General features: G+C 39.9%; 1 protein-coding gene across 9 annotated transcripts in view; it reads right to left on the bottom strand.

Annotated features, from left to right (window-relative positions):
• The window catches only part of LOC121944147 (rho guanine nucleotide exchange factor 28-like), a 45815-nt gene extending 23990 nt beyond the window's left edge, over nucleotides 1–21825 (bottom strand). For 7 of the 9 annotated variants that reach the window (XM_042487839.1, XM_042487840.1, XM_042487843.1 and 4 more), the window contains exons 1-10: nucleotides 21668–21825; nucleotides 20111–20143; nucleotides 16213–16354; nucleotides 15180–15289; nucleotides 13752–13938; nucleotides 11248–11431; nucleotides 10386–10587; nucleotides 10067–10142; nucleotides 8543–8583; nucleotides 7215–7287 (exon numbers count right to left, since the gene is read on the bottom strand). In XM_042487839.1, the coding sequence (XP_042343773.1) occupies nucleotides 7215–7287; nucleotides 8543–8583; nucleotides 10067–10142; nucleotides 10386–10587; nucleotides 11248–11431; nucleotides 13752–13938; nucleotides 15180–15289; nucleotides 16213–16354; nucleotides 20111–20143 (1048 nt within the window). In that variant the 5' untranslated portion in view covers nucleotides 21668–21825. Of the gene's footprint in view, nucleotides 1–2523; nucleotides 2779–7214; nucleotides 7288–8542; nucleotides 8584–10066; nucleotides 10143–10385; nucleotides 10588–11247; nucleotides 11432–13751; nucleotides 13939–15179; nucleotides 15290–16212; nucleotides 16355–20110; nucleotides 20144–21667 lie in introns of those variants that run through there. The other 2 variants (XM_042487847.1, XM_042487848.1) reach the window with 1 other exon arrangement.
• Between the last annotated feature and the right edge of the window lie 213 nt (nucleotides 21826–22038).

Raw genomic sequence — 22038 nt, 5'->3', positions numbered from 1 at the left:
GGAACTTGACAGACAGGTCTAATAGTTAAGGTTCTGGGCCAGGTCCAAAGCCACAGCTGGCTGCCACAGGTCCGATCATTCACACACCTCTGACCCATAAACACCGCCTCAGTGAACATTACTGTCAGGCACTGCGATCTGTGTTTAACATTAGTTAACCTGGGGAATAACAGAGGACCAGGGAGTTCATATTTCTCACAAGTTAGAGCCGCCTAAAATCAATCTTTCTGCCGGAGAGGCCGTCTTTATCGCTGAGACGGAGATTACTGTCCGCAGGTTGCCTTTTCTGAGAAAGTTTTAAGGCAGAGCAGTGCGTGGGGCTGTTTCTATAGAATTTCCCTCACAGAAGGTGTATTTGGAGTGATGTGATATTCAGAGCATGTCCCTGAGCGAGAGCCAACCCTTTACAGTAGCAGTGCCTGGAGCAGCAGCAGCAGAGAGAAAAAGAGAACTTGAGCTTTACAGAGACCCAGACAAAGACAGCAGTCAGTGCCAGGTTTCCAGACCAGGCCAGTTAAACACAGAGAGTGACCCTTCAACCCATGCACACCCCTGGGAGAGAGAGATCTAGGAAGGCAGGATGGAGAGGGGGGAGGCAGGGCTGTCACAAGGGCTCTTTTTTAAGGTTTACTCTCTTTGGAGGCTGCTGGTGTGCTGAAAGCTCAAAAACAAAATGTTCAAGATGAATGGAGAATCATGATCATTAATTGCGTAAACACTAGGCTTGCTTATTATAAGTGTCAAGAGCTTATTTGTGTATGACATCCCTTCTTTTATGATTTAGGTCACTTTTTAAGCACCACACCATACACTTGTCAATTTGGAGAGAGCTTTGGAGAAATAAGGAGCAGGGTAAAATAACAAGCCAAGTTTAAAAGAATCAAAACAAAGAGTGTTATTACCTTATAAGAGGGAAGAGCTAATTATTTGACTTCAGTGTTCATGGAGGGCCGTTTAAATCATTAAAACAATTGTCCACCAAAATCCACAAACCCACTCTGAGTTATGACACCTGCGGTCAAACATCTCCGTCCAAGCATCACATTGTGCGTTTGCCGCTGTGTTTACATTTCAGTGCGTCACCCGGCTCAAGAGATCCAGGAAGAGGTAAACTCGAAGCACATGGCCATCAGTCCTCAGAGTGGAGAAATAAACTTGCGGCTCTGCACACCTGAAATCACATTTCTTTGCAGGTGCATTGTAATACCAGAGCTGTTTCACTTCATATTCTGACTTCTGAAATCCACTTGGAGAATATACGGTCTGTTAAAAAGTTTTTATAGTGCCGCTGTTTCTGCTCTTTAGCTCCACTGCACAGGCAGGCAGTGTGTATAAAACTTGCTGATGTCAATCACGATTAAGAAGCAATAACATGGATAATCTTGCAGAGGTTTATGGTGAAAGATGAGGAAAAGCCCACTGGAGCTGAGCCATGACACAGAAATGGCAGTAACTTGATCTCTCTCTGTCTCTCTTCCCAACAAGCACACACAGTGACTTGCACATAAGCAATGAACTGTTTAATCATTCTGGTTTAATTTTGTACTATTTTAAGCATTCCCTTCAGCTCTCCCATGACTAATGATGAAGCAACAAGCTTGTGTACCAAGTTTAAGCACCAGCATCAACTTGATCTTGGTTTACTTTCTCATGAACTGATAATAAACTGTGGCAAACACTGAACTTTAACTCACTTCAGTGACACAACAGTGATTATGATTATCAACTGCAGGTGCCTAAGCATATGTACGAAACCCATGCTCTTGCATGTATGCAATGGGGGGGGGCAGATGCACACGTTTTCACTATTAAAGGCGAGATGTCCCCTACATCTCACCAGAAATTTACACCTATGGGAATATGAATGCGTATATTAACATTAGGCCTCTCTCTTGGACCCCATAGTCACCTGAGGCCACGACTCATCAGCTGGGTTCATTCATGCACACAATAGTGCAGACTGGGGATGTCGAAAGCACTCAATCAGCTTCAAGTGGACATCTGACATTCCCCAACATACTGTCAGATATCAGGTTACATCACTGGCAAACATGCAGTTATCTCAGTCAACTGACTTGGTGCTGCAGAGGAGGCCTGTGAATAAGAATGTGTAATGGGAACAGTCTAATTTTAACTGTATTGTTCCACGGTGGAGAGTGCCAGGAGGCCAGTTTGTGGTTAAATATTCCATTTGCCATCTGTAACAGCTTTAAGAAAAGACATGCAACTAAAGAAGGGGGAAACTGAAAAGCCTGTGTGTGTATGAGTTTGAAGCGTTTATTTCTGACATTAAACCACATGCATCTGATGTCTGTCAAAAACTGCAGTAAATCAGTTACGCTTTGTCAACTCTATTGCTTTTTTCCAAGAATATTTGATTATCTGTGAAAAGAATACTGTCAACTTTAATGGCTACTCATACAACCAAGAAAGAACAGTCAGTGTGACAGGATGTAAAGCATTGCTTCTAAAGATTAATACATTATTTCCACATCTATTAATTACAGTACCAATCAGTGTCACCTTTTTTGCCTGTCTTCTTGCGCATCCTCATCTTGGGAAACGAAGGCCAGGAGTAGTTGAAAGGAGAGTCCGAGTCAGAGTCCATGATTTGCTATCGTCAAGAAAATCTTCATCCAAACATCTGGAGGTGTTTTACAAATAAATGAACAGCGCCTCAGTTTACATCCATTTCCCAGTAGCTGAACAGACTGTGGACGAGCTGCAGCGTTCACTCTCCTTTTTCCAGAGCTCCGCTGTAGACACTCTGACACTTCAGGAGTGAGCCAGCATGTTCCCCTCTGTCTCCCCCAGCCACCCCTCCCCCTAAAATCCTCGCCTTCCCACTCGAATACTCTGCAACAACTGTCCGACAGAGCTGGGACCCGACCTTGTCTTCTCCCTCTTGCCCTTTTCTCAAGTTTTCTCTCTATCAATCACTTTTTCCTCTCTTTTTGACTGCTCTTCTGAGGGTCTCTAAAGTCTGTCTCTGTCTCCCTCAGTCACTCATCTACCACACACAGTAGAGGGGGAGAGGGAGAGGGATCAACACATGCTGACAGGAGCAGGGGGAGGAGTATATTGACTGCCGGAAAGAGTGAGAGAAACAGACAGAGACAAAGTCAAACATAGGAGTGACTTCAGAACCTACAGCGAAGACAAACATGAGGGCAGACAGCTTAGCGGAGGTGAGTCTCAGACACAGGAGAAATCATTAACCCTGTGAGTTCACGATTGCCTCAGAGACATACCAGGCTGCAGATCTGTAAGCCATGCTCCCAAAATATGTCTGATGCCACGTCTGAAGAGAGAGCTTCTCAATCACACCAGTCTCGCTTTTCCTTTCTCTATATTTTAGCATGTCAAAGCCAAGCTGAGGGGGAAAGGGGTTCGGAGTGTGTGTGTGTGGGGGGGAGCAGTCTGCCAGGTCAGCAGCCTCACCATGGAGACAGCAGTGAGAGCCGCTGCTGTTTTCTTCTTCCATGCAGTTTTTTTCTCGCCCCTTTCCCTCCTCTTGCCAACTTGCACGAGTACATTGCTCCAATTGCAGCAGCAAGGATAAAAGTAAGTTTGGCTCAAGGTGGTAAAAGTGACAGAAAGGGATGGTGAAGGGGGTTTAAGAGACAAACTAGACAATGGCACTGTGGAGAGACTCCTAACATGGGTTTATAAATGCACATAAATGAAGGAATGTGATAAAAAAAGAGAGAAAAGAGGGGATGAGAAGGGTTTTGTAGTCAGAATATATACAGAGGAGGGAAACAGAGGTACACTGAAACTATAGAAAGAAGTCTCTGTGTGTGTGTGTGTGTGTGTGTGTGTGGGGAGGGGTGTTGGCACTATACTAGTGAACATTAATGCTGCCTTTGTGGGGTCTGTGTGAGGTTTAAGCCTTTTTTTCCGCTCTCCAATTAGATCTCTCAGCCGGGGTCGGAGACTCTAGTTAGCGTTTCTGGCGTTGCACTCATCGTCTGTTGTCACGCTGCCAAGCTATCCATATCATAAATCCCTTTCTCTTGCTCACACTCTTTTCTGCCATTATGCACACATACACACACCACACTCATCCACTCTTCTCTCCCTGGGGATCTCAACAAGCTGCTGGAGAACTGCATTCAGCAAAGCCCTGGCAACCCCCATTCAGCAACAAACACCCCCTTTTTTTCACTTCCCCATACCCCCTTGCCCCCTTCAGAGAGCTCTTCCCCAATGCATTCTCTCTCTCAAACACAGAAGTGCACACACACTGACAACACACACACATCGACCTCCTTCCTTTCTTCAGCTGTGGAGAGCAGAGCTGCTCGGGATGAAGTGGCATTTGCTGTTTGTTCACTAAACTCACATTAAAATGCTGACCTGGGAGGATGGGACTTGGGGGCATGGGTGCATGAGTCTGTCTGTTCATGTGTGTGTGTGCAGGTATTTGGGGGAAAGTGTGTGTTTTGGGTGGGGTATTTGAATTTTGGGAGCATTAGGAGGGCAGAAATGGGGGGAAAGAGGAGGGAGGTGGAAGGACGGAAGACAGAGAGAGAACAGAGAGAAACTTGTCTTTTTTTTCTTAATGGCCTAATGTGTAGGATTTAGGGGATTATATATATTATAATTTAACAAGCATATTTTCTTTAGTGTATAATCATCTAAAAATAAGAATTGTTGTGTTTTTGTTACCTTAGAATGAGCCATTTATATCTAAATAGGGAATGGGTCGTTGTCCACTGAAATCGTCATGTTGCACCAACATGTTTCCACCGTAGTCCAGAGTGGATAACCAAACACTGACTATAGATAGGGCCATTTGTGTTTTTGCATCGGCACCTGTAGTTAACAGCTGCTCTGTAACAAGAGTGTTGGAAAAACTTTATTTTTTTTTTTTTTTTTAAACACATAACTGCTACTTTATTCAGTGTTTTTACAGATTTAAATCAATGGGTCTGTTTGTTTTAAAGAGTAAGAGCCCTCTGTAGAAAATACGGCTTTGGATCTTAAGTAGAAAAAAACTGGAAGTCTCCATCATGCCAAACAGCAACGGTAAAACACTGATTTATAAAGTGAAACTTCTTTATTTGGTGTTTTTACCATTTTAAATCAGCAGGTCTGTTTTTTGGAGAGGAGACCTCTGCAGATACTCCTGGTAAAAACATCCTGAATGTCTCGGTCTTAACTAATCAGAGAAAAAGGGTGATCACACATTAGCAGGTGCTGGGCTAGCGGCCTGTCTGTGATGTGCCAAACATCATCAGAGAAAAATGGATTTATAACATGAAACTGCTTTATTCAGCGTTTTTCACTAGTTTACATTTTCTGGTTCATTTGTTTTTGGGAGAAGAGAAAATTCTTCTCCAGGTAAAAATCTCCTAAACAATGTACGCTGCAAGAATCTTAACTAGGAAAAGTTTTAGCTGTTTGCAATCCACACTGCTAGATGCTACTAAATCTGTATAAATCTTACTCTCTGTTCCTTTCAATGTTATTTACTTTGCACACATCATTTGGCACTTTTTATCTTTAATCCTGTGCTGGGCACTTTTTAACCATTTTAGCTATTTTATATTGTTTTAGGGACTGATTGTTTTTAAAGTTGTTTTAAATGGCTGTGAGGATGTTTTTTTGTTTATTGTTGTTATTTATTTTTATATTTGCACCTGAGGTATCTGAGAAATGCTCTTTCATTCTGCTCTGCATGTAAATGTATAGAAAAATGACAATAAAGCTGAACTGAATTGAACTGAATATTGGACTGGCTTGGTGTCCAAATGGTTACAGTGAATGTCATTTAACTGAAACATCCCATGTTCAGTTCTGGCTTTGGGGCCATTATTGAATGCCATTCCTCCCTCTTTCGCTCCCCCAATTATACACTGCACTTATACTGTACATCTTGTACAACCTGCTGTGGTTATTCTGTATTGAATAACAGTCATGCCAGTGAAGTTACAGTCATTTGTATTGGAGAGAGGAAAGCGTTGACATCAAGAAGACAGGGGGAACATGACAGCTACGCTCAAAATTCCTCATCTCTTGCTGAAGCTCTGGCTACAGAAGTTCTGTCTGTCTATTCAATGACGCATTAGCTCAATGATAAAAACAGACTGGAATCGCACTATATGCTTCACTCCTTTGTTAAAAAAATAAAAACCTGTCTGTCAGTCGTTATGCCCGACGGCTTAGGAATGTCTAATGAGGAATAGAAATTCCTCAAGGGTCAAATAAGCATTGTAGTCCGGGAAGAATAACACGCATAAAACCTGAGTCACTTTCAGTCTGAGCTATTTTTTTACTTTGAACACGGCATTGAGGGGAAACTGAGGAGAAAACAGGATTCAAGTGACCAGCGTTATTCGTCTGAACCACAAACAGCGTTTGAAGGGACCAATCGAGGTCACAGGCATGTGGTCATCAAAGACCAGAAAATGTGAAAATCCTCAGCCAACATACACACACACACACACACACACACACACACAGACACACACACGAGTGCAAAATAGCTAAACCATATAGCATGGAAAACAACACCAGCCACAGGAAGTTCAGATTGCAGATGTCCAGTGCCAAGTGTTATAAAGCCTGAAGCCTCAGCTTGTAACCACAGCATTCTTACACTGAAGCATCAGTCTGCTCTGCAGCAATACAAGCCAATTATTAACCCACAGGATGTTCCCACTCTCAAATCTGTCCGTTCCCGTCAGATCAGAGTAAAGCCACCTTTGGCCACATCGTTAGGATTCATTTCTGTCCCCCTGTCACAGCTGGCAGGACTAGGATGACTCAATATTGTTCTCTACGAGTCACATTAACAAGATTCCTCCTCAGTGCCCTAATCACTCTAAACACAGAGTGACAAGACTCAAAAATCTCCAGAGAAGGGGGGGCGCAAGAGAGGCCAGGGGGCTGAAATGTGATCCTATAGTCCATGGGGAAGGTAGACAGCCATAGTCCAGAGGATTAAAGTATAGTTCCAAGTTCTGTTCAGGAAAGGAAACGTTTCCTGCAGTTGGAGTCACTTAATGATTAGAGGCTACTTGGATAACTTCCTATGAATATAACACCACCTAAAACAACAACGATCACTTTCAGTCTGCTCAAAACATGATCTGCAGCTGAGGCACCACAAACTCTAAAATCAATGCCATATCTAAAAACAGGCTTCTGAGAAAGTAACCTTGCTCAGACAGGAAGTTTAAAAAGATTTTAAAAATAAAATCTTTTACCAGAGTCGTACTGTGATGGGTCGTCCTCCTCGTCCTCTTCGTTCAGGCAAAACATCAGCGGCTCCTCATAGTCCTGCAGAAGCAGAGAACCTTTCACCAAATAGCACACACATTTCAACAGCAAGACTGTCTCATCAGGCTACGAGCTAACCACAAAAACTAGAGTCCAACTAAGTACAAAAACACAAGTGTTTGGCGAGTGCATAGGTGTGTGACAGACAAAGATCAATTAGCTAACCATCTGTAACACATAAAACAGGTCCTATTGGATGACCAGAGTCATGTGCACATGCCACACCTCTCAAAACATGACATACACACTTGACTGCTCACAAAGTTGCCATTCAGTGGTGTGTGCAAGGTGCCAACTCCAACACCTCAACAATAAGAGTGAAACAATGTGGAGCATTGAGGTGCAGTCAGTAACGCTGGCTGATGCAGATGTTCATAGACATTGAATGGAGCTTTGGGAGTTTCAGAATGTGAAAGTAGATAGCTGGGATTTTTTAAGTAGCACCTGTTTTTGGCACAAAATTAGTCTGGAATGTTTTGGAAAGACAGGTTAGGATTAATGTTCATAGCTGACTAACCTCCTCAGAACAAGCTCTTCAAAGGAACACTTCACCCTCCAAATGACCATTTGTATATCAGTTACTCATTTCATGTAATGTTGATTTGTGAAGAAAATTCTTGATAAACTCAATTCTTTAGGTGACTGTGTCTAGCAACAAGAAAAATAAATCAAAACTTCAGTTTACCAACTCCAATACTCTTTCCAAAGCCAGACTCCATTGACAAAAACAGTAATTTCACCTTGCTGCGCATGGCAGATGTTGTTCTAAAACTGCCTCAGTCAGTTTGTTTGTGTTACTGTGTGACTTTGACGAACTCAAACTAACCCTTTAAGAAACAGTGACAAAATAACACGAACAAAGTGCTGATTGAGGCAGCGGTAGACCAGCAGCTGCTGCATTCAGCAGGAGTGTCTGTTGAGAGAGCACTGAGCATACGACTAAATGGACTACACTGCAACTATACGAGTTTTGTGAGAGCTTGTTAACTGATGTTTTGATATAATTTTGCTGTTGTTAAAAGTGGTAGCCTGTGACTTCAGTTGATCAAGAATTCTCTTCATATTTGGATCCTCCATTCACTATGGAGGGACTTGGATTCACATAATACAGGATGAGTAACTGATATACATATTATCATTTGGGGATGAGGTAATCCTTTTAACACGTGAGATTTACAGTATGAATAAAATATATTATGGTCATGATGTAGGCAACAGCTCTCTTTGTATGTCAGATATTTAATTAAATACTCACATTTTCTTCTATGGCAGCACTGTTGACATCAGGGTACAGTGCTAAAAGAAGAGAAAACATACTCAGACGCACAGCAGCCATTAAACTTCAAAAGAAGCTCAAGTAAGCGCAGATGTTTGTCAGTTTTTAATGATGTATGTGTGATGTTAAAACTTTTTTTTCATAACCTGGGGAGATCTTTACTGTGTGGCCTTTCTTTTGATTTAACTACCATGTGCATCCCAGATCAAAGGACATGGTGTATGACTGCAAAGCAGAAAACAAAGCAGTTACGCCCTAAAATTTGTGTTTGGGTGGTTTGATACAAGGCCTGGGGTCATGTAAAAATATAAAAACATATAAATGTAGGAGAGGGAAGTGGCAAGGACCCATAAAGGATGCTGTACATAGGTTGGGAGAGGCAGAAAATGCACAAGAGGAAGAGAAACAAACTGCAAAGGCTGACAAAGAGGAAGATGTAAACTATATGAAAAGATTAAATAACAATTCAAGTCTGACAAAAGTCTTTCTGTGCCAGAGTGTGATGCCATGAAATACTTTCACTCAGATCTGATACAGTGATGCCAGCTGGCTCCACAGCAAGAGAGAGTCATAGAGACAGAGGGTAACAAGGAACAACCTTGTCAAGTAGATGGTGGCCTAGCAAATTCCGTCCTCTAACTAGATTTTTTTATTTACATCTTTATTGCTTGTCTCAACATATTCACCCATAAATATTTACTGACACATAAAAGTGAATAAAATCATGATCACACAGAGTTTTTATGGACAGGGCTGTAATTAATGATTATTTTCATCATCCATAATCTCCTGATGGTTACTTCTTTGTATTTTTTTATTAATCTCGCTCCTGTAAAATTGTTTAAAAATGCCTAGAGCTAAAGATAATATCTCTAAATTTCTTATGTCCTAACTTCAGTTAAAAATAGAAAGATAATAAATGTGCAATGATAGAGCACATAAAAGAAAGCAGAAAACACAAGTTTAAAAAGATAGAACAATCAAGTATTTGACATTTTTTCATAAATCACTGAACATCAAAATTTTCAGTCACCTAATTGAAGAATAAATTATGAAGCATATAGTTTCAGCACTATTTATGAACAGTTTGCTTACTCTGCTATTTGCACGATACCAAAGGCACCGTTTAATATATTTCAAGTTAAAACACTATGACTGAAATGTTTTGCTGCTTTCGATAATTTGAACTTCTTTCACTTTACTGTTAATTAATTCACACATGATACTAGAATTCTTATTGATGTATCTTTGCAACAGAGTATTTTACTTTTATCTACTCTTTCCCCCTGCAGACTTGTGATACCTCAAACCCCCACACGAGGGCAGTCAATGTCTAGCAATATTGCAACCTGAATCAAGCCACAGTATCCAGCCTCATAAACCACTGGAACAAAACAGTAGCAGACCATTGCAACATAAAAGAGAAGAGTTAAGACTGGATGGTTTAGTTTAACCAGGCCTCTGAAGTATCGCAAATCAGACAGATTAGGAAGCGTATGATACCTTCCTCCATAGGATCGTCAACCAGTTCTTCCTTCCCGAGGATGGTCTCTACACGTTCCCTCCTTAGAGCTTTGATCTGTGGGAGGAAAAGTGACGTTTAAGTAAGAGGATGCTGATATATAAAATTAGACAATTTCCAATTAGCTTTATTTTGATGATACTTTAGGTTCAGTTGCAGTTTGTGTTTATGTGCAAAGTCCCCCAAGAAAGGCCCAATCATTATGACTATAAATTACAGGTTTGATTGCATATGTGATCATAGCTGACAGTGTTATTTACCTACACTGACCACTAGACAACACTAACAACTCAAACTCACCTCTCGGAGGAAGTCCTCATCTCTGAGCCGGTCTCTGAGAAGGAAGATGTCAGCGTGCCGGCTCTCCTCTGAGCTCCACCTCAGGTTTTGTCTAACAGTCAAAGTCAGGTTCCCTGTATCATGGCAGAACCTCAGCAAGCGGGACCGGTTTGCCCAAACCTGGGACAGACCTGCTGGAGGCGTGGCTAGAGGATTAGGTGGGCTGCAGCCCAACATGTGGGTTAGTGTGATCACAAAAACATCACAGTTGATATTCTACAAAGTACAGTTTTTATCATTTAAGACACTGAGATATATAAATAAATCAGTGTAGATGATAGTATTCTACTTTTTCAGGTCAAGTAAGGGGGCCTAAAAATCTCTGCTTATGGTTTATGGATCCAGATTGAGCACAAAACATTCCTGAGTTTGACAGGTGTTCATAAAATGCACTTAAACCAGTATATTTACAGTATTTGAGATTGAAAGAATGCAATGTGTGTAGTCTGCATGTTCTCCCCGTGCCTAAGTGGGTCACCAATCACAGATCAAATACATGCAGGTTAGGTTAGACGGTGACACTAAATTTGCCCGCAAGGTTTGGGTGTGAGCAAGAATGTTCGTCTGTCTCTATGTGTCATTTGATAAACTGACAACCTGTTTAAAGCGTAACCCGTCTCTTACTCATTATCAGCTGAGGCTGGCTACAGCCATTCTAAGACACTCTTAGGATAAGCTGGTAAGACTAATGGATGGGATAATAGCTAAAACTGTGTTGTTTCTGTCACTGTGTGTGGGAAAGCTCTGCACTGTACGCATAATGTTACAGCAAAACAGTGATTCATTTGTCAGCATCCCTCCCTGTTGGAGCTTATAATCTTACTGTGTGAGCAGTTCCAGGAGCTCGGTGTTGCCTGCTGCCTGTGCCAGCTGCAGTGGAGTGACTCCTTCTTCGTTTGGCAGGTTTACAGCCATCAGACCTCCCGGCTGACACAGCAGCAGCTCTGCCAGCCGATACAGACCCCATCTCACGGCCAGGTGGAGGGGAGACTCCCTGAGACTGTGCTCTGGAGATGAAGGGAGATATATAGTAGAATATAAAAAAGTACTGCAGAGTTTAAAGTATGCAGTGGGATCTGAGACAGGTGCTGAGTGGAAGAGAAAGAAGAGATTAACAGTAACGAGAACAAATAAGCCAGTGGCAAAATTTGACATAAATAGGAGGAAACTAAAATGTTGAGAATCTTGTCTTGATAACCACCTCCTCATGATAATTAACCTAAATGTCAATGATTAATTCTTCTCTTGCACAGCGCTGGATGACGCTGCTCCACTGACCCACTTTAAGGTAATAAAAGCTTTTCAACAAAGTGGTGACAGACTCTTATTTCTGTGCCTGCCACTCAATGTGGTCCAACAATATCTGTATTCAGGTAACTGGCCTGCATCCAATCAGCTACAGTCAAGCAGCTGCTAAGCTTGGAAATTTAGTCTTACATTTTTAAATATGCAGTATTAATTCATCATTATCTTAAAATATTTGAATATCTGGACATTTTTTTAGGGCTTAGGTATTATTATTCAAAAGGAAAAAAAAGAGTCAACGTCAGCACATTTCAGCCTGGCCAAGTGAAAATAGTTACGTCCACTATAAAGAAAAAAAAATGGAAACATCATAAAATGCAGCACAATACAAGCTCTGTTTATACCAGTTTAATAAACTTATAACAATTAATCAGATCTTGTCAAATGTCTTGTGATGGTACGTGTCCACTGCTTGTTTTTGCTAATGCAGTTTTATTCTGCAGAAATGGTGCACTTGCAAATTGGTAGCACACATTTAGCAAAAGGGGAGAATACTGGCTATGAAAGCTGGCCAACGGCAGGCTTATACCCACGGTCTACATAAGGTGAGTAGGACTATATTATGTCTATATATTTTTTTATATCATTCATATTACTATATTTTTCTGTGACTTTAATCCATAACATTGCAAAAAGAAAGTGTTAGCAAACATAAAGACAGTTGATAAAAGCCCCTTTCACCAATACAGGGCAATCATTGTGTCAACACTAGTCTAAAAAATACTTGTGTTTTCAAGTCAAATTGAGATTACTTCATAGTAATCAGACAGGAATTGGTGAAACCAAACCCTGATTTACTTTACAGATAAAAAAGGCCCCACTTTGTTTCTTAAAAATTCCCTTTTTCTTTTTCTCGAAGAATATTTTACATCTGAAGCCCATCAGGTTGCAGGCCTTGTTAAGCTTAAAGACAGATTTCACAAGATAACACTTTTGCCAGCTGTATTAAAAACGTCAATGCTCAATATTTCAGAGCTGCACACAGTCCAGGGAGAACAAAATTCCCAGCGCCAATGAATGTGAATAAATGTGTCTTGATTTTGTGACAGAATTAGGTTTTGAATGAGTTTTTTCCATTCTCTTTAAAAAATCTGAGTAATGCACTATAAACAAACAGCAACCACCATAGGAAAGTTAGTGGCATACAGGATCGGCAGAAGAGTGACGTCATGAGCAGAGTTATCAAATTAACTGCAGACATTTAGAGGGAGCTGCTGCAATAAAACAGACTGCCTTAACTATGTTAATGCTAAATCTAGTTTGTTATTTATGTAGGTGGCCTTACACAAACACTAAGATCATAGAAACAGATGGTGGCATCTAGTAAACATGATGGTCAGCACATACACATATGCACACTTGCACTCAGACTTATTGAGCTCCGCCGAGGGCTACTTGCAGAAGGAAAGGCTCTATTAACCACATTACGTGCTGCTTAATTGGCTTTGATGAATTTAACAGAAGCACACATGTGACCGTGTTCACTTCCGATTTTAGCCCAGTGAGCACGGAAAATGGGAACGATGGTGGAGAAGAAAGGGGGGTGAAGGGGAGTTGAAGAGTTCACCTTCCTTGGGTAGTAATGTCTCCAAGTTTCCAGTGTGATGCTGAGAGATGATGTGATGACAAAAACTACCTTCAAGAATTTTTGTTCAGAGAAAAAAAAAAATAATAATAATTTTTGTTCATGAACTGACATGTAAATAGTAAAATGTAGTAAATCACTCCTTAGACAAAACTGCATCTGCCTTTAAACCCAATACCAATTAAATAAACCAATGAAAGCAAAGTAACCCTCCTCGTCTGTCAGCTTGCATTGCAAAATTGCATCTATTCATCTATTATCTATCTAATGTGTACTGTTTTAAACATTTAAGAATTTTAAATGTTCAAGTATATTGCTGTATAATAGCAAATATAAAAAATAATAAATAAATAAAAATAAGCAAATCTGATGTGCATTTGCTCAAAATATCAGTGCAGGAATGCCCTTTAGCAAGATAAAAATAATAACACTCTCACCTTCTCCACTGTTGCTTCCCAGTACATTCCAGTTTTGGGGGATATCCAGATTGGCCATGGCAAGAGCCACGCGACGATCCATAGCCCAGCGAGAGCTCTCCTGGCCCAAGTTGAAGAGGCTGCTCAGCTCCTTGTGATCCATGGAGCTCAGGCAATGTCCGTGTATTACCAGGTGCTCTGCCAGGTCCTGAGAATAAAGCAGCCATGAATAAGATGCAATGTGTGATAACTGGTGTGCAATGCAACTGATGTGAGGTGATTATGACCTGAGCACTAAAAGTGCCAGATATCTTTTATAATAGAAATTATTATGCTGCAAAAAAGCTTTCTTGAGGGGCTTATGGTGCTCAAAAATGCTCAAAAAATTGCAGAGTTCTGCGGTGATTGGGTTCTTGTGTGTTCAGCAGGCTCCAGAATATTTGCTGTATTAGTTAAGTTGCCAGCCACATCGCTCTTAATATTTTGGACATATTTCTCTTGGGTTTCATTAGCTCCACCCACTTGGAAGTGAGTCATTTTGAATTTAGTTTAAATGTTTGATTTGAAATTTTCATGTATTCTCTACTAACTTTTTCAAACATCTCCTAGAGGGTCAATCTGATTTGTTTCAAATTTTGGTTGGTATAACCCTACAACTGATGTGATGCTAAACTGCTAAGGAATAGTGAATAGCTTGAAGGATGATGTAACAACATGCAACTTTAGGCACTTTGCAGGAAGGGAACTTTTCAAAACTCCTCCTAGAGGATCCAATAGATCCATCTCAAATTTAATTAGCAGAATCTTGAGACCTTCACAACACCAAATTGCAAGCTTTTGTGTTGTCATGGAACAGTGTGTCTTGGCAAAACAGGCAATTTGCACGTTTCACAATAACACAGGAAGCTGTTGTAACTTTACAGAGCCCTTTCTGCCCCAAATTTCACATACTGAATAAGAGTCCAGGCCTGAAGACATTTACATGTGCATGTTGACTCGGGAATCCTAGCACCACTTTCTGACAACAGGAAGTCAACCTTATAAGACAAAGATCATTCCATTTGCATGAAATGTACATGGTGTGGTCTCCACATGATTTACAGCAACATGACTGTTATTAGTTTGTGTTCTCTAGAGCCACACTGTGGACACCAAAAGAGGTGCATTCCACACAGAAAATAACGCGTAAATCGTACATGCAGTCAAATAGTCACAGAACTGCACACCTGTGTCAACCACCATCCTGCCAGTGTCCCGACTTGCAGAAAGGTGCTAGGGCCGTTTCTTTTCAGCTTTCAGCTTTAATACTTATTGTTTTCAATGCAAAATAAAATATTTGGGGAATTTTATCACGAGGTAAGAGATTAACAACACGAGGAATCTGTCTACAAGAATCTGTGTGCAAGCAGGATTTTTTACCACAGGATCATATTTGTGTATCTTCCCCACCTGAGCATCATCTTGAACATACTCCAGTATAGCTCCGCCCACCCAGGTGAGGGGTGTGGTTTCAGAGCACAGGTAGGCCTGGACAGAGACCACTTCAGCCAGGTTATGTCCTAAAGAGGGACACAACAAAGCAAAAGTCAGACTTAATGAGGACAGAATTATAAAAGAGTCGTTATATACATTGTGTGGCAACCTTTTTTTCTCTGTTTAATTTTCTTCCTAATTCTATGAACATGCAGTGCCTGCAACCTATTTTTCAGGCAACAAAAATACAGCATGAAAATTTAATGGATTCCAGGTTTCAAGTCAGTGTAATATAATGAGCTGAAACTGATGGCCTCCTGGGTGCAAAGAAATCTGTCTGAAAATACTCACTGTCTGTGATAAATTAGTAAAAAAAATATTAAAATTCTAGACAGTTGATAGGTCATATGCTAAAAATTTAAAACCACTAGTATGGTCCTTAAAATACACATTATATATTGTTGCTCAGAGCCTAAGCACCTTAAAGAATCACTGAGTATGGCGAAAAATGTTTTTATTTTGTATGCCGGTAAAGGCATTTTTTTTTTCTGATGGAGAAGAAGACCTGCCTTAAATAGTCCAGCCATTGTAGAGAGTGCTCAAGCCTGCAGGACTGCCGGCTGTCTGTGTCAACCGACACAGAGGCCCAGTAATGTTGACGTATTGTTTGTGGAGCTGTTTCCCTCCTGAGAGGAAGCTGATAAGATTCTGTGCCTTTCCAGACCTCAAGTCACAGACTGTGCAGTGTCTGTGTTGTGTGTGTATGTGTGTGTGTCTCTCTGTGTGTGTGTGTGTGTGTGTGTGTGTGATATACTGTACAGTGATATACTCTTTCTGAGTATATCACAGGCAGGAGTGGAAAATCTGGGATTGTCAGGATGCGCAATTCAATGTCTACACATAGTTTTCTAAATAAATTCTCCCTTTTTGATGTACAACATAACAAATTAACCCAAAATACATGCAACATAAAAGCAATACATTACACATCATACACACATGAACATACCAGGCACTATAAAGCAGAGCATGACATCACTCTGAGCCCTGGTGACATGAACCAGCGTGGATCCCTCCAAAACAACGTAGACCTCCACATCCTCCGGCACTGAGTCTAAGCCCTCGAGCAATGCAAATACCTTCGCCTGGCCCTGAGATAAAGAAAAGTGAGAGAGGTTGAAAGACATAATAAAGAAGAAAGATGCTAGAGAGCAAAATATATTTCTGGTCCTAAAGATACAAGCCCATTTTAGAGTAAAGACTCTATTCTGATGCACTGTTCTACATTTCTGTAAAGTACACCAAATCCCCTGACAGCATGCCTCTTGAGGATACAATAAAACATCCCCTTCAATAAAAACAGGAATGTCTTAGTGTCTGCTGAAAAGACTGACCTGATCCCAACAGACCAGAGCACTTTAGACTTCTGATCTGAGGCAGAACAAAGTGAAATATGGAGAACAGTCACACTGATATGTGGACAGATTAGTGGCCTTTAAAAACTTTGCGCAGGTCAAATGTGGGTGTGAGGTGTTTTATGAAAGCCTAACTAGACTCTACATCCTCACTTGAGAGACTTGGGTTGAACTGCTCAAAATCTTGGTTGTTGTTCTATATAGGGCTGGGTATGACATGACCTTATACACTACATGTGTTTTGATACCAATACCAAAATGATTCTTTGATTTTTTTTTATTACAAAATAGGAAACTATACTTAAATGTAGCTGTACAAGAACTTTTCCTGAATAAGACTGATTAAAAAACTGACAGTTTCGATTTAAATTGGGAACTATTGAAACAAGCAATGAGTAAAAAGTTTCGGAATCTAACCAGACATTGGATCCCTGCTTTTGGCATTGACATTTTCAATATTCTGCACTACATACATACATTAATCATCAACACCCAGCCATAGACATATTATGCAAAGATTTTATTTAGCGATACAATGAATTATTACACTCTGCAGAACTTAAGGAAAACTTAATTACCCCATAGGTTTATTTGTGTTATTACTTTAACGAAACCTTAAATTAAATAACTACAAACTGACATAATAATAATAGCATCCCCTGCATAAAATGTGCAATGAACACAGTGCATGGTTTGTTAAGGCACTCACAGCTGAAACTCTAGGGCCACTAGCACACTTAATGTCCATTTGCACTTAAGAAAATATTAAAGGGTAGACAGCGCAGACTCTGAAATGACGAATGTTGAGATGACATGTTCATCTGTTGCTCATCGTGTGAGTTGTCTCTATACGGCATGTCTTGCAAAGTTCAACCCCCAAATTAAGATGCATATCTTTCCCTTACCTGTAGTACTTTATACCAATCTAGACTGTTTTGGTGTGACTCGCAGAAAGTTTGGAGATACTGGCCGTAGAGATGTCTGCCTTGTTTCAATCTAACGGAACTAGATGGCAGCCCCTTTCACACTGCACAATGTCATTCAACTCATTGTTGATATAAAATTATTGATAAGTGCATGATTAATCATCTCATGGCCCATGCTGTTGATTTGCCGAGAACTTTTTTTCTGCAGATAAATGTCTGCAGTGTTCAGATATCTAATGCAACTGTAGCTAAATTTGAAGTCATATTTCTTGCAATTTAAATATCAAAACTTAACATCTGCCTTTAATTTTAGTCCCTGAGAAAAAAAAACATCTTCCATGGCTACTAGTCTGCTTTTTAGAGCTGCAGCTCTTTACCAACATCCACCAGTCACAGGGGAAGAAATCTATTGTAGAAGATAACAATTTGTCCACCTACAGTGGCCTCAATAGACCAGACAGTGATGCAGCCACATGACACCCTGTGTGAGTTATTCTGGGAAACAAATCAAACTGAGGGAGTGAGGCAGAAGTAGAGGAGACAATCTGAAGGATAGAAGGTAAACCAAAAAATGTTAATTATAAGGCTTGACTTGAAAAGCAAGGAACATCACAGATAAATACAGGATTGTGCAAGAGTGAGGATGTTATTTTTTAAGTAGTCTGTCTTTTTCTCGTGAGAATCTTTCTATTAGCCTTGCATCACCTCAACAGCTAACCTAATTTCTCACGCTGTAAAACTCAAAGGCTTTTCTCTTTGATTCTCTCGCTTCCTTAGAAAGAGACACTGCAAGTAATCCTGCCTCCATGTCTCTCCATCTCACCTAATCCTACCTTCAGGTTCACTTATCCATTTCTTTATCCCCAGTCGGATATTCTTTGACAGAGAGAACACCAGCTTTACCACAAATTTTATGTCTGCAGAGTTTCTCATGTGCCCTCATTAAGACTCCTCACCTCTGTATGGTTGACCAGATGTTGACCACAAATTATTGAGTTTTCAGTTTTGACCAAATCCCCACAAAACTAATTTCCACTAACCTCAGCTATATTTTATACTGAACGTCAGTTAGCAAATTTTAATAAAAAAATCAACCTCTTAATTCAGAAAAACGAGAATTTAGATTATCTTATTAAAGCTGGGATAGGCAGATTCATTTTGGCATCACTGTCCAGAAATTTTATTATAAACTTTGGGCATAATGTAATTCAATTGGACTTCTGGAAACTGGCTTTTGCATCTCCTCTTGGCTGTTTTTTCAGGCTTCAGAAAGTCTAACACACGACAGGAGATTTTGTCTGATCACAGATTAGAGAGGGCATTTGTATTGTCTACTGTACAAATATAGATATGTGTGTACGTCCATTTGGTCAAAGCCCACTTCAGTGGTGGAGAATCCTGCAGGGAACATTGCTATTCCAGCACTGGTAACAACTTCCTACACTGAAAACTAAAGTAAAGAAAATAGAAGGACTGCTCATTGAAAGTCGGATTAGTCTTGTCAAAACCCTCGTCAACTTTGTTAAGTTTTACAATCTTCCCTGTTAAAACTGAGTTTTTGCAAAAGTGTATTCATTTATTCATAGGCATCGATAGAAGGCAAGCAGAGTATCTAAGGTGCAGGTGTTTCACTACATGAAATGGGCTAGATAGTGCCGTCACACAAGGTTGGCAACCTTTAGCTAACCTTGAGTAAAAGGAAAACCACATTAAAAACATGTCAATTAGAAAAGATTCATTGTCTGACTACAGTGTGAGCATTGTATCACCCCCTTTGATGCTCAGAGAAACATTAGTTCTCATTAATGTTTGCGTACATTGTTAAGATTACCCAAACTGAAACCAATAAAGCAATATTTGACCATGGCCCTGCCCTGTTTGACTAGAGCTTAACCTCAGAGACAACAGATCCATTCAAAGGTTTAACACAACCAGAGACATCACAAATCAAACTGATAGCAAATACACGTTCTTTCCAACTCTGAGTTAGTAAAATACAAATAAAAAACATCACTGTGAATGAATCACAGAGTTACTGATTGGCTAGTTATACACACAAATGCCAGGCTCCTAATGTCACTGTTGCACTGATGGATATGGTTACGTTTTTTCCAATGAAACTATGATTCAGTGCTCAAATAATCCATCAGCAAAACCTAGGAGATGTTTCTTTTAAACTTCAAAGACCAATAAAGTCCCTGTTTGATCAAAGTCGGAAACATAAGTCCCCTGTCATCATGGCGTCCTCATTGACCCTAGTGTCAAATCTCATTTTAAAAAAACTTGTACCTACAGTTACTGTAGAGAACTCGATTAAATTACATGTTCTCTATTTATGCTTGTCCACAAAACAGTTATAACCTTTTCAGACACAACATTTGATGCATTTTCATTAAACATAATGGTTTGGTCACAAGCCCAAAAACTCCACCACAGACTTTCTTTTTTTAATAAACGACTCTGCTGCATTCCAAACTCAATTTGCAGAGATTTTCCACAGAGATAACTAACGCTTGAGATTAATTGGAGGATTCAAAGTTGACTTCAAACTGGAACACATACTCACATACAGTGGCACTTTCCTCCTGCTGAGCTCCATCTGCAAACAAAGACAACCAGAGACAAACATTAAAACCTACACTCACTGTAGACATGTGACTTCTCATTACTTTGTTGGTTATTTTGGTTATTGTGCTGGCTCCTCTGATCCTGAAGAGATTATCAAACCTCATCTATGCCAAGCAGAGCCAGAGGTCCTTCCATGAGACAGGACCGTCTTTTGATCTCAAGTATGTGAATAATGATTTTAATGGTGATGCTTTCTACCTTAGTGTGAGGAGACAGTACCAGAACACCAAATATGCCCCAATCTGATTTGCAGGCAGTGTTCAGCCTACTCCTGCATGTGTGTGTGTGTGTGTGTGTGTGTGTGTGTGTGTGTGTGTGTGTGCGTGCGCACGCATGCTAAAGCTGGAAATCGATTGAGTTCAGTGCTGCAGGGTTCAGATCTGTTCTTTATCATTTCTGCTCTTTAAAATAGACACATCAGTAAGGTCTTAACCAGTGGTGGTAAAAGTATGCAGTTCCCTTACTTAAGTAAAAGTACTAATACCACACTGTGAAAACACTCTATTACATGCAAAAGTCCTGCATTTAAAATGTTATTTATTTCAGTTTGAATTTCAGTTTCAGTTAAAGTAAGTAAGAATAATCAGAAAAATGTTCTTAAAGAATTTATTAAGTAACCAACGAAGAAATATAACAACAAAACACCCAGAAATTTCAAAATTATTGTAAAAAAAATAGAAAAAAGACTTTAATATTCATCAAAATACATGGCATTTAATTTTCTATCAATTGGTTAACTGAATAATCAGCTAATAATTTCAGCTGTACTTATAGCTGTACTATAAACGGTTTCTAGTTTAATTTATAACAAAACATTGTTAAAAAATCTTTATTTTTAAAGAAACTAAAGCTGGAAAACATGTAATGAAGTGAAAAATACAATATTCTCCTCTGAAATGTTATGGAGTATAATTATTAAGTGGCATGAAAAGAACAGACTGAAGGAAAGTACAAGTACCTTAAATTCGTACTTAGGTACAGTACTTGAGTAAAGGTACTTAGTTACATGACACCACTGGTCTTGACAGCAATTTTTCAAGAAATGCTTTCCTATACAGTCACTTTATTTTCAGCATTTAAATTTATAATTACATATTCATAGTTAAAATACACTAACTATTACAGTGAACAAAGGCAAATCATGAGCAAACCAAGAGATGAATACTTTTTCTAAGTGTGACCAAAAAAATGCTCAACACACTTGGATTATTAATTGCACCAAATTGTATTTTCATTATTAAATACCATAAACACGACAGTCTAGCTTTAGAAAAATGTATGTGCTTTCCCCCCCCAATGATTTGAATAAATTGAACTCGGTTTAAGGTTGACCTATTTAGCTGCAGAATAAACTTGAGGCTCTTTTCACAGGGTTGTATTTCACCACTCGACGGAGTTGACATGTTAGCAAACTGTCAATTAAATTAAACACACACGTTGAAATGAAAAAGTCAACAGCTAGCAGAAAAGGGGTTAACACTACTGACGTACTTACCTTCACAAGAGCTCAAACTCCGGCAGAAGAAACCTCACAGAGCGCTTAAATTCAGCAAAACAACAGCACCTAACTCGGATACATCCTCCGCCTAGCTAACTGCTAACTGAAGTGTCGTTGTTAAAAGCTACAAGTTGAGAAATGGCGTTCAGTCGGTGCCGTTGCTGTTTTCAGTGTGAGCCGCTGCCTCCACTGACACAGCATCCTCCCCTCTGTCTGTCAGTGTTGATGCTTTCTGTCTTCCGTTTGGTCAAATGAAATTCCTCCTTACATGTGAAAGTTAACCGTTTCTTTGAGCTTACAGCGACCTCGAGTGGAAGGCGATAAAACAGCGACGAGTCCAGAAAAAATGGCACAGGTGAGCTTAATAT

Source organism: Plectropomus leopardus, chromosome 6, assembly GCF_008729295.1.
Source record: "Plectropomus leopardus isolate mb chromosome 6, YSFRI_Pleo_2.0, whole genome shotgun sequence".
Taxonomy (NCBI): domain Eukaryota; kingdom Metazoa; phylum Chordata; class Actinopteri; order Perciformes; family Serranidae; genus Plectropomus; species Plectropomus leopardus.
The sequence above is the reverse complement of the archived record's forward strand: the minus strand, read 5'-3'. Positions and strand labels throughout refer to the sequence as shown.